At 30.5% G+C, this 17,353-nt stretch overlaps 2 protein-coding genes across 8 annotated transcripts in view; one reads left to right on the top strand and one right to left on the bottom strand.

The window, feature by feature from the left end:
- The first annotated feature begins 851 nt into the window (after positions 1-851).
- On the top strand, positions 852-6,966 carry LOC115245322 (elongation of very long chain fatty acids protein 4). The gene is made up of 7 exons (XM_029823597.1): positions 852-1,715; positions 2,461-2,552; positions 3,745-3,935; positions 4,039-4,143; positions 4,257-4,313; positions 5,015-5,257; positions 5,539-6,966. Exons 2-7 carry the CDS (start codon positions 2,492-2,494, stop codon positions 5,695-5,697), a joined length of 816 nt encoding a protein of 271 aa, XP_029679457.1. The 5' UTR covers positions 852-1,715; positions 2,461-2,491; the 3' UTR covers positions 5,698-6,966.
- Positions 6,967-7,325: 359 nt separating this feature from the next.
- Positions 7,326-17,353, bottom strand: part of LOC115245265 (elongation of very long chain fatty acids protein AAEL008004-like) — a 57,248-nt gene continuing 47,220 nt past the window's right edge. For 6 of the 7 annotated variants that reach the window (XM_029823511.1, XM_029823520.1, XM_029823535.1 and 3 more), the window contains 5 exons: positions 12,279-12,385; positions 11,387-11,661; positions 10,923-11,106; positions 10,651-10,772; positions 7,326-10,479 (listed from right to left, as the gene is read on the bottom strand). In XM_029823511.1, coding sequence (XP_029679371.1) covers positions 10,219-10,479; positions 10,651-10,772; positions 10,923-11,106; positions 11,387-11,661; positions 12,279-12,372 — 936 coding nt within the window. In that variant the 5' untranslated portion in view covers positions 12,373-12,385 and the 3' untranslated portion in view covers positions 7,326-10,218. Of the gene's footprint in view, positions 10,480-10,650; positions 10,773-10,922; positions 11,107-11,386; positions 11,662-12,278; positions 12,386-13,355; positions 13,388-17,353 lie in introns of those variants that run through there. The other variant, XM_029823552.1, reaches the window with a different exon arrangement.

Here is a 17,353-nt window from a genome sequence, read left to right as displayed (position 1 = left end):
TATATGAAGCGGTTTTTCTTATTTAAATATGATTAAAACTTCTTAATGCCGCAGCCTGATAAAGGAAGAAACATGAGGAAGATTCAATGAGAGCTGTTACAAACATTATTTACCAAATTTTCAATTTCAAATGATGCAATATATCAATATTTTTTTTTTTCGTTGTAATGAGCTCCATTATTTTGTAAACATAAAACAAAAACAAGGAAATGCAGTGGTCGATTGATGTATAAATATCGGCCATGAAACTCGATCATACTTTAATAAAGGTTGGGCAGGCTTGAATTATATAGCACATTATCTGTACCACGTTACGTTTCTTGAAGCAGGTTTCTTCCATATATGGCTATATCTTACTTATTCCGGTTAAATAAACGATAAATAAACATTCAAACAAATTTATAGCTTTACAATTTAAATTTTCTTTGAAGTGTGTGTATAATTAATCCATTTGCATAAAAGTTCAAGGAAATTGTCATTGATTTTTATGCAATCATGAACAATGACCTCTTTTGTTTTTTTTTACGTGTACAATGACCTCTATTGTTTTTTCGGCTCTTTTCTCATTTCAAGATAATCTTTTATTAATCAAATATTAAGATATTGGAATGTATGTAAATCTAATGGATGCAGTGTCGCAAGAATACGATACCGCTGGCACTTTCTTTCAAAGCGAAAAGCAAAATTAGTAACATTCGCGCGCGGGACAGCGTCGAATTAAAAGTTCCATTTGAGGTAAGTGACTTCGAGAACGCATTTGTTAATAATAGTTTGTCCACATTATTTCGTTTAAAGAATATATTATATTATATACGGATTATATACATATATAATTACAGAATAGATTGCGTTAATCTTCGCAATCGTTTTAACAAATAACGAAATTTTAAGTAGATTTTATTTTAATAAAATTTTAATTTAATGGTCAAGATATTAATTACAAATTTTATTAAAATATGAGCTACAAATCTAAGTTAAGAGATAAAACAAGAACATTCAATATCAAAAAAAATTTGAAAGAAATTCTATTTTCAATTTTAAACTTAAATATTACATGTAATTTTATTGTCTTATATTAACTTGACTATTAACATAGCCAATGTCACATATATCTTATTATCTATCAATTATGTCAATAATTGTAATAATTGTAATGCTTATCTTCACGTGTAAAATATATTTTCGCGGTCATTCTCGCACATTATTCCAGTGTCCTTCTTTTCTTTGGCATGCTCTTCCACTTCTCCACCTTTCACCGCTTTTATGTATAAGGATCACTGTCTTCCGCATTCATGCATTCTCTTTCTTTTTTCCTTTTCCTAATTTTATTAATCCGCGGTCGACAGATAATGAAATAAAGCTATATTTTTTGCTTCTATTAACTTATTTTTTTCCTTGCTTCTATCATCATTATCAGCTACTTATAGCGTTATTGAAAGCAACGAAAATCGAGGTGGGGATCGAAAGACACATTTGTCGGACGGTGATCTTAGTGGGTACTCACCACAGTGGACGATCAGTTTTTGGTAGGACGCGTCTCTCTTCTCATCGCGAGTGAGACGCTCGCGAAGAAAATCGTATATCGAGGTTTCCCTGTTTCTGTTTTTATTTTAACGTATCGATCTCCAAGGACAGGCTACGGAAAAGTTTCCGCATTTTAAAATTAAAAATAATCACAAGATAATCGCAAGAGTTCATCGTTCGTTAAAGAAAGAGTGAGTACATTGCAAAAAAATTCAAATTTTTTTGTTGCAAACACGAACGCAAATCATACGAAATACACCGATTACATCGATTACTTATATTCTTATATTTGTATTACTTTAACCATTTATAATTTTATTTTTACATATAAATAATGATACAATAATTTTTTGTTTACACTAGTAATAGTACCGATATTAATAGTGCTTCGAATCGTGCAATTTTGTGTAATAGAACAGAGTATTTAATTAGATATAGATATATCGCGTTTACAAAATTCATATTGGAGAATTGAGAAAAATAAATAAATATTTTATCCACATAAAGAGTGAGCTTAAAATATTAGGAAAGTTCGAAAAATCTACAATATATACAAAGTTATTTTTTATTATAAAAAAATCATTTTTTATTAAAAAATGATAAATTAATTTTATACAATAATCTTCACCTTACAATATAATAACCTATAATAATAATATAATCATCACTTGCAGAAATCTTATATTAAGAATATGTTACAACTTGCGATAAGTTTGGCTTTTAAATAGAGTTTAGCTTTTGAATAGAGCTATTTAGATCATCTTTATTTACTGTAGCAGAAGAAAAGAGAAAAGGGGAAAAATTAACAATTTTCTCTCACTCATATGTTTTTTTTTTAGTTCTACAGGTGAAAAATAATGAGAATAAACCTTTGAAACTCAACTGTATATAATAAGCATAAAAACTTAACAAATATGTTTTTTACTCATATTTCAGATAGCTTACATTTGATCAATACGACATCGACATGGCTAATCTTATACGACTCGTAGTCAATAATTATAATGACGTTTTAAAGAATGTTAAAGGTGAGCTCATTAACACTATAAAGAAAGCCAATTTAAAAAAAGAATGCTACTTTATTCACAAAAGATGTTTTGGACAACGTAACATAAATGTACTATGTACTATGTATTATGAATTCTTAATGTACTAAACGATCAATTCTTAAAACTTTACAAAAATTCTATATCTATTCATATAACATAGAATATTTTTCGTAGTCATGTCATCAGAATATTAATGCTGTCCAGTACGATTGCGTCAAATTTTTCTTGTACGATATTCTCTTTTTTACATAATTAATTATATAATTTAACCGTTTCATACTTACGAAGAACAAAAAAAGCAATCTCTTTACAAAGTAAATTTGTTTACAAATGTAAATGCAACTTGGACAACTTCAATGCTATATATTACATTTGTGTAAAAGAAATTACTTGTTATTTTAAACTCTCGCAAAAAAAAAAATTAGAGAAGCTGACAAATAAATATAATATATACGTGTTCTAAAGACATTTGCTTGTCAGACAAATTTCATAAATAATCGAAGGATACAAGAATTCTATTTTATTTTACGTGTATAATATTACATTATCTCTAACGCTAAAGTGTTACATAAGTGTAATGTAACTGTATCATTTGCATAGTATCTCACTTTATTTTTAAAAAAGATAAAGCATTCTAGCAATTAGTTTCATATATTCTAATGAATATATACAATTTATCCATTTTTACAAAAGAAAGCTTAGTTTATTATTATTCATTTATTTAATATTAGTCATAAATATTTATTATCATGTATTTACATCATTTCCATTATCCGATTTAACGTAAATCAAAATTATAGCACTTATAAATAGCACGAAATTACGAAGAAATGAGTTGATATTTGCATTGATAATTTACTCATAAATAATCTAAACGCAAGTTTTACAATCTATCTTCACTACTTGGACACAAGAATGGTCTAATTCTGTCTGAAATATACACATAAAGTAAAATATAAAAACACTTTTTATTTAGTCAAAATAAATATTCCAAATTTGATAATTTATTTATTTTTGAAATAATTCAAAATTAATAATAATTTTCACACACACACACATACATAAAATATAACAAATTATTTATATTGCACAGATGCTATTAATTAAAAATTTTTTACGCGTTTTATTATTTTTGTAAAAAATAAACAAATTATATTTTCTTCCATGATAGATCCATTAGTAGACACCTGGCCATTAATGGGGTCTCCAGGTCCTCTGATATGTATTGTCAGTGCATATTTGATATTCGTGTTGAAGGCTGGACCAAAAATGATGGAAAAAAGATCAGCCTTTCAGCTGAATACCGTTATGATCGTATATAACGCGTTTCAAGTGCTCTTCAGTATATGGTTGACATCTCTGGTAAGTTTAATTTTGTTATGATTCCGTATCTCTATCATTAAATGCATAACAAATTATAAGATTTGATGCAGAATAATCTGTAAAAATTACTCACCGATTTCAGACAGTGAATGTCAACATTAAACATTTAATATTAAACATTTTCTCTTCTCATGGATGCGGTTCTCATTTTCTGCCTGATGCAGAAACCAAACATGTACAAGCAGCGGTAGGCATCTTTTTCGTAATTTTCAATAATTGTAAATTAGATTAAATTTTAACAATTTTCAATAAATAGTAAACATTTTTTAACGATAGTATGTATATGTTTCGAACAAATAGTTATTACGAGGCGCATGGTGGTATTTCTTCGCAAAAATCATCGAACTCCTGGACACGGTAAGTGAATATTTATATACAAATAAAATTAATTAATAAATTAATAATTAAAATATTTAATATACCTTAGTTGATTCACAAAGATTTCGCAAGACTATACGCATCCGTTATCGTGCTTCCGTTATCGTTTAAAAGTTACACCATTGTTTCGTCATTTAACCGACAAAAGCAATCGTAACCAACTGTATTTTGAAATACGAACGAAGCGCTTTATTAAATCGAATATCTTTAAGTGTTTGTCAACTTCATACATTGTCTTGATTACCTCAATAACTGCAAATGAGTTGAATTGTTTAAAAAAAAACAAAACGTTTTTTTCTTCACGCACGTAACACCAGGAATATCAAGCTCGAGACACAAAATCAACGTAAATACTCGCTTAAGATATCACATACTTAATAAACAATTATATACTTAATAAAAATGTTATTATGTTAAATGTTTTTAAATTTATTTTTTTTTATTAAATATGATTTTTTTAACCGTGCGATTTTATACTAAGATCGTAATAAAAATTGTTGACAATGTTATAATCAAAATTACACTTAAATGAAATCATTAAATGTCAATTAAATATTAATTAAATAATATACGTATAATATAAGAAAATATTGGAAAAACGTAAAAAAAGATTTATGGAAAATGTATATTAGAATTATTTAAAAAAATGTAAATCCTAATATAATGTTTTGTTTTTGAAGGTATTCTTCGTTTTAAGAAAGAAGCAAAACCAGGTGACTTTTCTTCATGTTTATCACCACACCATAACAGCCATTTTTTCATGGTGTTACTTAAAATTATTACCTGGCGAACAAGGTGTCATCGTAGCTTTCTTGAATTCCATAGTCCACGTTATTATGTACAGTTATTATTTCATCGCGTCACTTGGCTCCAAGTACAGAAAATACCTCTGGTGGAAAAAATATATGACTTGCATTCAACTGGTAATTATCTCTCAAAATATTGATTAATTTGCCAAAGTTATTTACAATTTATCCAGCATCTCATTGTTATCATTTCATCAATTTGTCAATAAAATCAAGAGATTTTACATTTTTAATAACAATAGGATTCGTAGAGAGTATTTATGCTAATATTTATGCTAATATTTATGCTGCTGAATATATTGTAATTGCTGACGTTTAATCTTAAGAGAGAAAGATTTCAGAAACGTTGGTTACATAAATCTGATTTAATAATGAAAATTTTTTGTCATAAATTTCAGATACAATTTGGAATAATGTTATTCTATCTAATACTAACATTGGCCATGGATTGCCGAATGCCGAAGGCTTTGACCTACTTCTTCGTAACGAACGTGATAATCTTCATTTACTTGTTCAGTGATTTTTATCGAAAAACGTATAAGACGAAGACGGCCTAATAATAAAAATTGATCTTGCAAATAGTCGATGAAAAAATATGGACTTACCTTCGCGCGAATTTATTTATATCTAAAATTTTAAATAATAAGCGCATATTTTGGTGAAATGTTAAGGTATATTCTGATAAAATGTGCAGCTTACAGTGCAGCAATCTTTTATAATTGTATCATCCACTTCTACAATGTAAAATGACATCTGTATATAGATATACAATAGATATACATACAATATATAAGATTAACGATATACAAAAGATGAGCCACGCAATTGGGACGGGTTCTAACACTTGTTTCACTGAAGATAGAAAGAAATGGTACAGGCAAAAGTTGAAAAATAATAGTCTTTTTGTTTATTGAACTTATTTTTTTATAAATGCAACAATGCACCAAAAAAGTGTAATTGCACTTTTTCTTTAGTGGAAATATATATTTTCTTTTTGCATAAATAGATTTTTTGAACATTTTGTGTATAAAATTATTAGAATAAAGTGCTCGAAAAAGAAATATTTGAAATTTCTGAATGAGGCATATGCCTTATTTAAAAAGATTTATTTATTATTAGATTTATTAGATTTATTATATTTCAAATCTTTCACTATTACATAACAAACATTTTGTGATCCGTTTTTTTCCTGTTCTTTGTTATAGCATTAAGATATTATCACAATTTACGTTACTCTAAATTTTTTCTTATGTTGTATTTTCAACGGAACAGGGCTAGAACCCGTCTCAATTGTGTGGCCCACACTATATAGTTTATAGAACATGTATACGTTTAAGCTTTTTCATCTGTATGTACATGTACTACAAATATTTTTACAAGAAAACTGTCACATCACATAAACATCATTATTAATCTCATAACCAATTGCCATTTTCATAATCTCTTGTCGTATTAATTATATATAAGTGTATTATTTTAATATATATTTGTCTTTCAAAGCACATGGTAACATTTTCGTTACTTCTATTTATATATAAAAAAACAAAAATATTAAAATATGAAAGCAATTGCTTGTGATCTTTTAATTTCTAGTGTGCAATTACCAATACGTATGTATAAATAGTATTATGTTAAACATTTCTCTGTGTGCTGAATTAAATCGTGTTCTGTAACTTTTCTCTACCCAAGTAGCAAGTGCACATCATTTGACGTTAAAATAACATCATTCGTCATCCAAATGATATCAATTGTCAAAATGATGTGTTTGCGCTTGTTACCTAGGTATATATATATTGTAATTATATAAATCAATTAAATATAGATGCATAATATATATATATAATGTACAATGTATGTACTATTGTCCTTTTGTATTAGATATGTTTTAAATAAGGGAAATCTTATATATACAAATATATATTTAAATACTTAAAAAATTTTGTCTATATCCCATATTTAGCATTAATTATCACGATAAATGTATATGCAAGATTTTATTTATCAATAATGTATCTACATATAACATATAAATATGAGATATTGAAGAAATTAAATTAATTAAATTAAAATATATAAATTTACATATATAAATTATGTTATTGATTCTGTTCTACAATAATCAAAGATGAAGTTTCACGACTGTTAAACGTCAAAGGTAAATTCAAGAATTACAACGGCATTAATATCGTGATATTAGTGATATACACTTTTATTCTATAACAAAAATTATACGTACATTATATGATACAAAAATGCGGTCGATATAATAACCCATCCATTCGTTCGAGATCGCGAGATTTTGATCGAAGTTTTTGAGCAATCGATCGACAATTCTGAAATTGCGACTTTTCGAAAATAGATCACTTGGAAGAGAGACTGTTTAAACTAGAAGAGATATAATAATTGTAATTATGGATAGGTAATAATTATTTACATTAGAAGCCCCATTTTAGTATTTCCAAAAAATAAGACATGCTCCAATAAACCTTAAAATCTACGTATATTTTATTATCCGTATCTCTGGATACGAAAGCATTATCAATATGTAAAATTAGACAAAAGAAGGCGAAGAGGGAGTCGTGGCATTTACCACGGGATACTCATAGCGATTAGCAAACAAGCTTAAAGCCATTTTCTTTGGACTCATTATTTTAACTATCAACGTTTTTTCCCGACGCGTATCTGAAATTATCTTTTCTACAAGTTTTTTTTCTCTAAAGATTAAGAATAAGATTAATGAACAAATAGACAATAACTAATAGAATAGTCGCAGCGCCCACAAATACGCATTTGCGCATCAAGATGATTCAAACAATATAAAAGAAACTTTTTTGATAAATATTTAATTTAATATAAAAATAATAAGTTTATTAAATATTTATAAGTAATAAGAGCATATATTAGTTTAAAATTTTAAACAAATAATTTTGAAGAATATATTTTTAAAATAATCAATTTTTCATTTAAAAAAGAGAATATAATAACCAAAATTTGAAAAAAATTTCCAGCCACAGACAGAAAAAAAGAACACATGTTAGTTGAACTAAGAAAAGTCAAGTCACAAAAACAAATTCAATTGAATACTCCGTTAAACAACTAATAAGGAAATATTATTTTCTGGATATTATCTAATTGTTGCAATATAACTAGATGTTACGTACGATTTCATTCAAAGAATGTAACCAAAAGAGCAATACTTTAAAAGTCCTTTTTTCGTAACTTCGTTCGTTTAATTGACAATTAAAGTTTATAATCATTTTTAATATTGTACCTACATTACCGCGTATTATTCTATTCAAAAAATGACAATTATGTCATGTATTAATTATTTGTATACCTTTTGTTCCTAATAATGTCTACAATCATTTGATATATATTTGATTATTGACTTGTTCCGAACACATTTAACGCGTAACTTCGAAAATCATTATTTAAAAATGTTGTTTGTGTGTGTGTATGTGTGTGTACGAACATCTATGATAATCATTCCTAGTGAAGATATTATCAACAGGATTCTAACAATAAGTTCTTTTTTCAACCAATTTCTGTTAATGAAGAAACTCAATAAAAGGTTTAATTTAAAAATTTCTTGCTTCTTAAAATTTGTGTGATTAATTCAAGATAAATTTGGCAGTATTCAACAAACGTAAAATCTGTAATTTAAATAGCTTAAAATTGATTATATATATATATAGTATATATCTTTATACACTACACTCTCTCTGCATTTATCATTGCAATGTATCGTATATCATACATGCAACAACAAAAATAATATTATTGAATCTCTTAAAAATGCTTTTGATTGGCATGTTTTAATTAAATTGTTGTCTATATTTTGTCCATATATATCGGTATGATTAACTCTATCGATATGATTTCTATATTCTGATAAATCTTTGGATACGCTCTTTTGAATATCTTTCTAAAATTTTCATTAGCACCCGTAAACGATTGGTATAATTTTTATTCATTAAATAACTATCTAAAATTGTATACCTAGGGCACGCGATATTCATTAGTACTATATCTTAGTATCGTGATTGGCTCTAGTCGAGTGTTTAGTCATATTAGATGCATTGTTTATGTCGCAAGATACGCTGCGAATTTGAAAGTACAAAAGTATTAGCTTGCCATCACAGTGTGATCCGTATTCCTGCGTTTCTGTTCGTATCCTCCTTACGATCCAAAACACACACACAATTCAATTTGCAATTACACGATTATGACTAAGGGCGCTATTCTGTACATGGCTACCGATAGCTGTAAGTTCTGTAAATGTCGTTGCGCACGTATTTTGATATGTCAAAAAACATGCGCAACGATTTACAAAACTTACAGCTAATGGTAACCGTTTATAGAATAGCGCTCTTAATCTGCATAATCTTATAAGCGTTATGTCAATGAATTCATGCTGGGCATGAAGTTAGTAAACCGACCATTCGGAAGCGAGGATTACGACAATAGTAAAGCTTTAAATATATGTGAGTATATTTTTTCGGCATATATTATGTGATGTTTTATCGATTGTTTGAGATCTATGGAATGTTTGATCTCTAACTGTTCCTGTATAAAAGCAATATTGCTTTTCTTAGAATGACATAATACATATTGTAAATTCTGCTGAAATTATGAGCTTCGCGTAACAGAGAATTTTATGATATTCATCTTTTACTATGTGATAGTTGAGATATCCTACATGCTAATTATGCACAGAAGTTTGACTTAGTTGTCAAAATTTCATTATAATATAAGAATGCACTAAAGATAAAAAAATACAGGATAAAAGATGCGCAATAGATGGATCGTTTTAGTTTGTGTAAAAAAAGACTAAAAAAATTCGATCTCTGAATAATTAAATGTACTCGATCTGCGCCAATGTCTGGTCATCTTCTCGGTCGTTACGATTTACTTTTGCATTGTGCGCGTTTGACTCTCCCTGAATATTATTTACAGTTCTGACACGTCGGCAAAATTAACGGGATAGAGACTGCAGTTGCGATTCTTCAAGTGAAAGAGCGGAATGATAGTGGCGTCGCGTATCATTGCGGTCGCGTCATATTCTTAGCTGTTTCCAATTAGTCGCTTTTCCCTTTTCCGTTTGGTATCTGGTCGTTGCTCACTTTCTCCGCGATGCCGTTCGCTCTGTCCGAGTTCTGGATCGACGGCGTTGAGTCGTCGTTTTCCTTCTTCGGGGTATAAGCGTTATTGTAAAAATCCGAGAACAGGAAGTAGAAGAACACCGCGTTTGGCAGAACAAAGACTAACGAAATTTTCGGATAGTCGCAGTCGTAGAATAATAATTGGCAGTTGTGCAGGAAGGCCAGGCAGAATTGAGTCTGTAAATCGAACAAAGATCGCTATTTTATAAATATATGATAAAACCGCTCGTGACAACAAACGGTCGATGTTAAATTAAATCAATCATTAAGATAAGCAAAAATCGAAATTTTGAAAAAAAGTTGTAACGATGCTTTTATTTATTACATTTTATTATGTTTACTTCTTACCATTTGCAAAGTGGTAATGTACTTCTTCCACCAAAGATACCGTTGATACTGGTAATGAGGTAGCAACGCTGCCAATAGATAATAAGTGTACATGATGATGTGCACAAAGCTATTAATGATTCCTGCAAGCGAATACATATCGAGTCAGTATGTGTGAATTGGTTCTTGATTATTAAAACTATGAAAAACGAATGGTACAGAGATAATCCTATTAGGAAAAGACAGAAGATCGAGATGTTATGATCGTTATATTATTCCTTACCCTGACATACCTATAAAAATACCGTGGCCTCCGGGATAATATTTCGTAGCGCCCCACGATATCATTGGCATCACGGTATGATGGTACATATGAAGAAACGTAATTTGCTTTTCTTTCTTGCGCAACACAAAGAACACTGTGTCAAGGAGCTCCGTGAGTTTCGCCAGAAAATACATGTAAACACCTCTTGCAATCTATAACAAACATCGCGCAAGAAACGGATAGAGATATAATTGACTTCAATTGTTCCACAAAAATTTAATTGTAATGTTTTTGTATATTTGCACTGTGTTACAGAACACATTTTACTGTGCTACGTGAGAAAATTACAAACGGTAATGTAGTAATCTTTCAAATTATCAACAAAACAATATGCGAATGTATTTCGATAATCGTGATTGGTTAACAATTAATTAGAAACGCAAAAATTTAACAAATTAATAATTATATATTTAGAATACAACATTTACGCACTCTCAGAGCCTTCGGGGAATACGAAAAGTCCACGGGCTCACATCTCCAGTTGTAGGAGCCGTTGAGCCATGCACCGGTCAAGCCTTCCCAAAACAACCACGTGCTGATAATAATCTGCAGAAAATTGTAAATGACTAGGATATTTTTCAATTGGTACGGCTTCCGATGCTTCATGTATCTCGGACCCCATGATAACACAAAATATAGATAGCCAATTATGATACTAAGGCCGGGTATGGGTGACGGTATGAGAAACCAGTCTCTAGTTCGAGGATCTGAAAAGAACGAAATAGCGATTAAATAAAAAATAGCAATCTCGATTTATATTTTGCACTTGACTTTCTTTATCAATGTAACTTTTTAATATATTATTCCAATATAAATTAAAATAAATTTACTTTCTCTCAATTAATAAAACGAGTTTCAAAAATTTTTTACGTAAAAGATGGTTAATACAACTTTATTCTCTTTCTTTTGAACATTTTTTCTTTTTTATTATCAATTGACGTACAATTACAAAGCATTATCTCCTAATTCTACTTATAAATAATGGAATTTCATGACAATATTGATTCTTCTCTACTTCTATGAATCAAATATTTATATAACAATCTATATTGTAAGATATACGATATAAGAGATCAAAGTAAGATCAAAGAAAATTATCATTGAAAGTTGCAAGATTAAAGTATAATGAAATAAAATTTATGATATACATTACAATATCTATAATTCTGTAACATAATTTAGTTTGATATTTTATGCAACGAGGAGGGATGCAAAAGAACACGAGTAATAGAACATAATTATATACTATCTTGTGTCATTGCCATTGATCGATAATTTCACAATTCTTTTCAAATTTAATAAATCTTGCGTAATATAAACTTGCCGGATAAATCGTAGAATAGAAAATGCCAGAATCGCACTGCTGAGTTGTTGTAGATATTAGACATCTTGATCGTCGGCGGCGCACTGATATTCATTGTAGAAAGTTAACTGAAAAGAATCATTTTATTTCGTGAGCATTAAGTGTTTTCATTTCAAAATCTCATAATATATAAACGCATTTAAATATTCAAATACATTGGACATATTCAGGATGATCCTGAGGACGTTTTGTGCTGTCTGGGTACATATAAGTTTTCAGGACAGTTTGATATGCGACATCATCGTATAGACAGACTGCCAAATTTTATTATTAGCATCACATGTATCTGTGGCGTTTTCACTTGCAAGAAAAATATCGAAGGAAAACTCGCAGTTTGTCATAAAAAGAAATTCTCACTTTTATATCGCCATTAAATCCACGAGGTTCTAATTGAGTAGCATGGAATTTTCTTGCGCAAGATGCGCGGTTTGCCAATTGCTGAAATCTGCATTCTTCTGCGTACGAACCGGTTCGCACACGTCTGATATAATTCAATATAGTCACAACGAAAGAAAAAATAAAGAAAAAAGAAACGGGAAGAACCCACCCATTTTCGCAGCCTCTAATGATAGGTCGAACTGCCACTTGGCATTACTCAATGGCAATGAGTTACATCGTTAGAAAAGCACGCGCAATCGCAAACGCTTGGCGTGACGGACAACGATCATGTTAAACTTGTTTCTTTTTTCCGTCGTCGTACTAATCCGCGGTGACAAATTGATTCGACCATGGATTGAATTGACCGATCTACGTGTGTCAATCCTTTGACACTGCAGCATCCTTTCATAAATATGAGTTCTTTCTTTTGAACTTTATAGAAAGGTATACGAAAAATAATACTAAATTACTACGAACAAATCTATGTATAAATCATTTCTTATTTCTTATGTGAATCGCGAATATGTAAAAAATGTCATTCAGCACCATCAGAATTATATTCGCTCGAACATATCTTCACGATCGCCACTGCGGCGATTTAATAATATCGTTTTCTCGCGGTCAAATACGATTTTCGTCAGTGCCGACACGCTTTCATACCTGTCCAATTTGCGCGTTCGGCTTCTGATTATTAATACTGTCGGTGTCATTATCCGTCTCGATAAAATGCACCGCAAACCGCAATCGCCTTTTCGACTTTCCATGCGGCACGGCGGAACCAAGTGTAAGCGGAACCAAGTTGTTGGCGCGAGAAACGGATGATGGATCGATCGCACGTCAGACTTTTCACTAAGAGAGCGAGAGCAGAGGCCGAAAAAAAGAAAAAAGAAAGACCGGCGTGTAATTACGACTAACGGTTCGACAACAACTAACCGTATGATTCCATCATGCACGAACGATCCTTCGTTAGAAGAAGCTATCCCAGATATATGTATGCAACGCAGTTTCAAACGATAGGGAGGCGTCGCCACGAATTTCCTTCTTGTCGGTTCCCAACCACTTTTTTCACGGTTCAACCGTCCGTGAAATATGCAGATTATCTAGTAAAGCATGTGGCGAAAAGACGACTACTCATAGCCACCAAAAAACAAATATAAAATTTCAAATAAGTTTCTTTGATTGGTTGCGCATAGCTCCTGACAAAAAAATTATTGTCACTTGCATCTTCGCGAGAGTTCGTCTTCTCGTCGATTATACCATTATTTAATAGAACTATACATAATAATCTCATTTCACTGTTTTTATAACTCGATTAATGTATTGTTATCGAATCGAGAAATAGACGCTACGCGAGAGAATCATCGCACGACGTTATGTTTTTCGGCATAATGTGACTTTCCTCGTAACTGCTAGACACGCGGTATATTATTGTTTGTCGAAGGAAAAAGAATCGCAGCTTACGAAAATCGTAAAATCGCGCGAGATTTCGTAAAACCGAACGTTACATCAATTGTATAATGGCTCCTAAGACATCGGCCGATGCAACGTCGTTAAAGTGCTCTTACATAACATTTCTCATTTTAGGACATAGATAACCGGTTTCTCGATGCTATCCTCAAAATAGCATTCATTCAACTTAATTTACCATCACGAACTTAGCAGTTTAGTTGTTTACAACTGTTACAATCATTAAATTTAATTTAATACCTCCTCTCTTATCTCACAGTTTACGATATTAAGTAAACTGCAATATTAAATAAACCGCAAACTTTGTAAATAGTTCCTGTAAACATCACTCCTGTAAATGTCATTCCTAAGATGAAATAAGCATGATATTTAAGTGTATAAAGCAATGTTAAAAAAAAAAATTGTAATTATATAAATAATTTCTGCCTAATTAACAAAACTATACAAACTTTTGTTTAAATAAGCATTTTTATAAATATATTATTGTATACTTTTCTCTAGATATTATATTTAAAAATTATGCATGACATATATTAAATGAATTAGACGCACTATTTCGCTTTTATCACGTTTTACCGAATGTTTTATTTAAATTCTCCGCATAATCAATATATTTCTCCATTAGCTTGGTTTTTATATTCTAAGACAGTGAAATGAATTAAATAAGTTAATATTATCGCAAAAATATAATGACAGAAACAAACGATAATAATTGAGCAAAGATTGTTTTCATTAAATAAGGATTAATTTGCACGGGGAGTCAGTCAAATCCCACATTTCTTTAATCGTTTTCTTCGATTATTCAGAATGCAAAACTAAAACTCTCGAAATCATAATCGCTACCACTTATTTACGCAACTATATTCAATTATTCTTATTATTATCATTATTATGCGAAAAGGGTACAATGAAATGCCAGTTTGCAACACGCAGCCAGACATCCTCCTATTATCGGTGTCTCACATTACGCTTCATTGACACATGAATTATCGACCCGCCAGGTTTTACATAATAAACCGTCAGAGCTATCTATATTCCTACATCACTGTCACACATGTACGCGTTTTCTAGAATGAACGACCGACTTTGTGAAACCAACAATTGCTTCAGGATCATGCAAATGACCGTCAATAAATTCACCTTACGAAATATGCTACCGCCGGCCGACGATTTGTCTTTTTAACGGCGCAATTACGACGCATCATCCCTTCCCCTCCCCCCCCATTCGTTTTAGAGCATTCATGTACATATTAGTACACGCACGGACACGTGACCGCATCTCGCGTGCATCACACGCGCTATTCTATCGCCTATCAAGGGTCCGTAATGACCCAACTGCAGTTTCACCTACTATTGCGACACGTGCTTCTTCGCTGTTTCACTTTTCCCGGCGTGCACTTGCTCCGATCCCTATCTCTCTCTTTCTCTTTCTTTCTTTAAAAGATTATTAATTTAGATTCTGTCGTGCATCCTTCCAATGGATGCTGCATCAGTATTATCTGAATCAAGAGAAGCATGGACAACACATTAAAATTTTTATCATATATAAATCTTTGCTTTCATTTTTCGCAATATGTATTTGATTTTTATTTTATGTTTTATTTTATTTTATGTGTGTGTGTGTGTGTTACTTAATATACATATATCTACTTACAACAAAGTATCTGTAAATCTAATATAACAATACTGGACATGCTCTTTTTGCAATGCCTGATTCAATCTTTGCATACGTTAAGCAAGTTTAAGTAAATTTATTAAAAGCGAGATTTTTTTATGAGACAGATGGTACAGAGAGATATACTTATGTCACTGTATATTGCCATATCATTATATATATAGTAATGTATGAGACAATAGATTGTATAAGCTGCAGTATTAATGAGCAGTTATACTCATGTGGTTTTTAGCAACGGATTATATTACAAACGTTCACGGTCAATGACACAACCAACATGATTGTCTCACGTTGAATGTAGCATATATAACTATACATATTGATGCTTATTTTACAGTCTACTTGACAATCTGTAATAATCTATAATAAAAAGAAAATTAGTTAAATAACTTTTGATAACTTAATTAATTAATTAACCATATGGCATTAATATCATAAGCCAGATCATTAAAAATAAATATTATATATAAAATAATATAGAATGCACAAAATAATACTAAAAAGAGCAAAAGAAAGTATTGAATAGAGGGATTAGTGCCAATTTCATCGCCCTTAGTTTTTAGTTTTTGAGACACAAAATTAAATATATGCTAGGATATTCGAATGTATGTCACTAAGAGCTTATCCGATTCTTCTCTTCCTTTCTGACGCGTTTCTATGTCACGTCAATCCAAAGAGCTCGAATACCGGTTCGCTAAGGAAATCATACAGCTCGCGCGCATAATGCGTTTGTTCTGTCTGCTGCAACGTGCGTACCGCAAGTTTATTGACCAATGACGCGCATTCAGAAACGGTATATCCCACTGCTTCAAGGAACTTACTTGCAGCAATAGGAAATCGCGCAATATTCATTTTTTCATGATGATTAACATTCGCATGTCGGTCTCGTTAATTGTCAGTTGACAACGTATATTTTTTTAGTAGATAAAAAACGGTAACAACGTGAAAAAGAGGAATTCCCGCAAGACAAATTTATATTTCTTTTGCATTATCATACCATATCGAATGTAACGCTTGAATAATTCACAATCGGCGATTCGATTATACAGACGCGAAAATATGTGCAAACGATCAAGCATCTACTTTGTGCGTAGTTGCAAATTAATTTAAATGCACGGTTATTTTCATTTCCAATACTTAAGCTCAAATCCTTATTTATTTGTGTAATCAAACATGTGTTTAACATGCATATCATTCATTATAGGAAGTTAAGAAAAGTTTTCCGTTATGCAAAAATTATTATAAATTATAATCAATTTATAGAAATTTCTCAGAATATAGATCTCTCTTGCTATTTCTCATATCTCAATTCTGCATAACCCTTTTAAAAGATTTTGCAAATACTTAAGATCGTTTACTTTACGCAAGCTGTTTCAACAGCGACCCATTGTACCGCTCATCTGTAAAATTTTATTAATAGCTCTCTCTCTCTCTTTCTCTCTTTTTATCTTCACACTAATGTCTTTGAATAGAGTTGCTTGAACGCATGATTTCATCGCTACTATGCATCGGCATT

The sequence above is a fragment of the Formica exsecta genome, unplaced genomic scaffold (assembly GCF_003651465.1).
Source record: "Formica exsecta isolate Colony F162 unplaced genomic scaffold, ASM365146v1 scaffold122, whole genome shotgun sequence".
Lineage (NCBI taxonomy): Eukaryota > Metazoa > Arthropoda > Insecta > Hymenoptera > Formicidae > Formica > Formica exsecta.
This window is presented reverse-complemented; position numbering and strand designations above follow the sequence as displayed.

Bases quoted from the DNA above. Each gene is read 5' to 3' on its own strand.
- LOC115245322 (XM_029823597.1), top strand. From the start codon at position 2,492: ATGGCTAATCTTATACGACTCGTAGTCAATAATTATAATGACGTTTTA. The intron at 3,936-4,038 runs GTAAGTTTAATT...CACCGATTTCAG, and splicing joins GTATATGGTTGACATCTCTG to ACAGTGAATGTCAACATTAA. The intron at 4,314-5,014 runs GTAAGTGAATAT...TTGTTTTTGAAG, and splicing joins TCATCGAACTCCTGGACACG to GTATTCTTCGTTTTAAGAAA.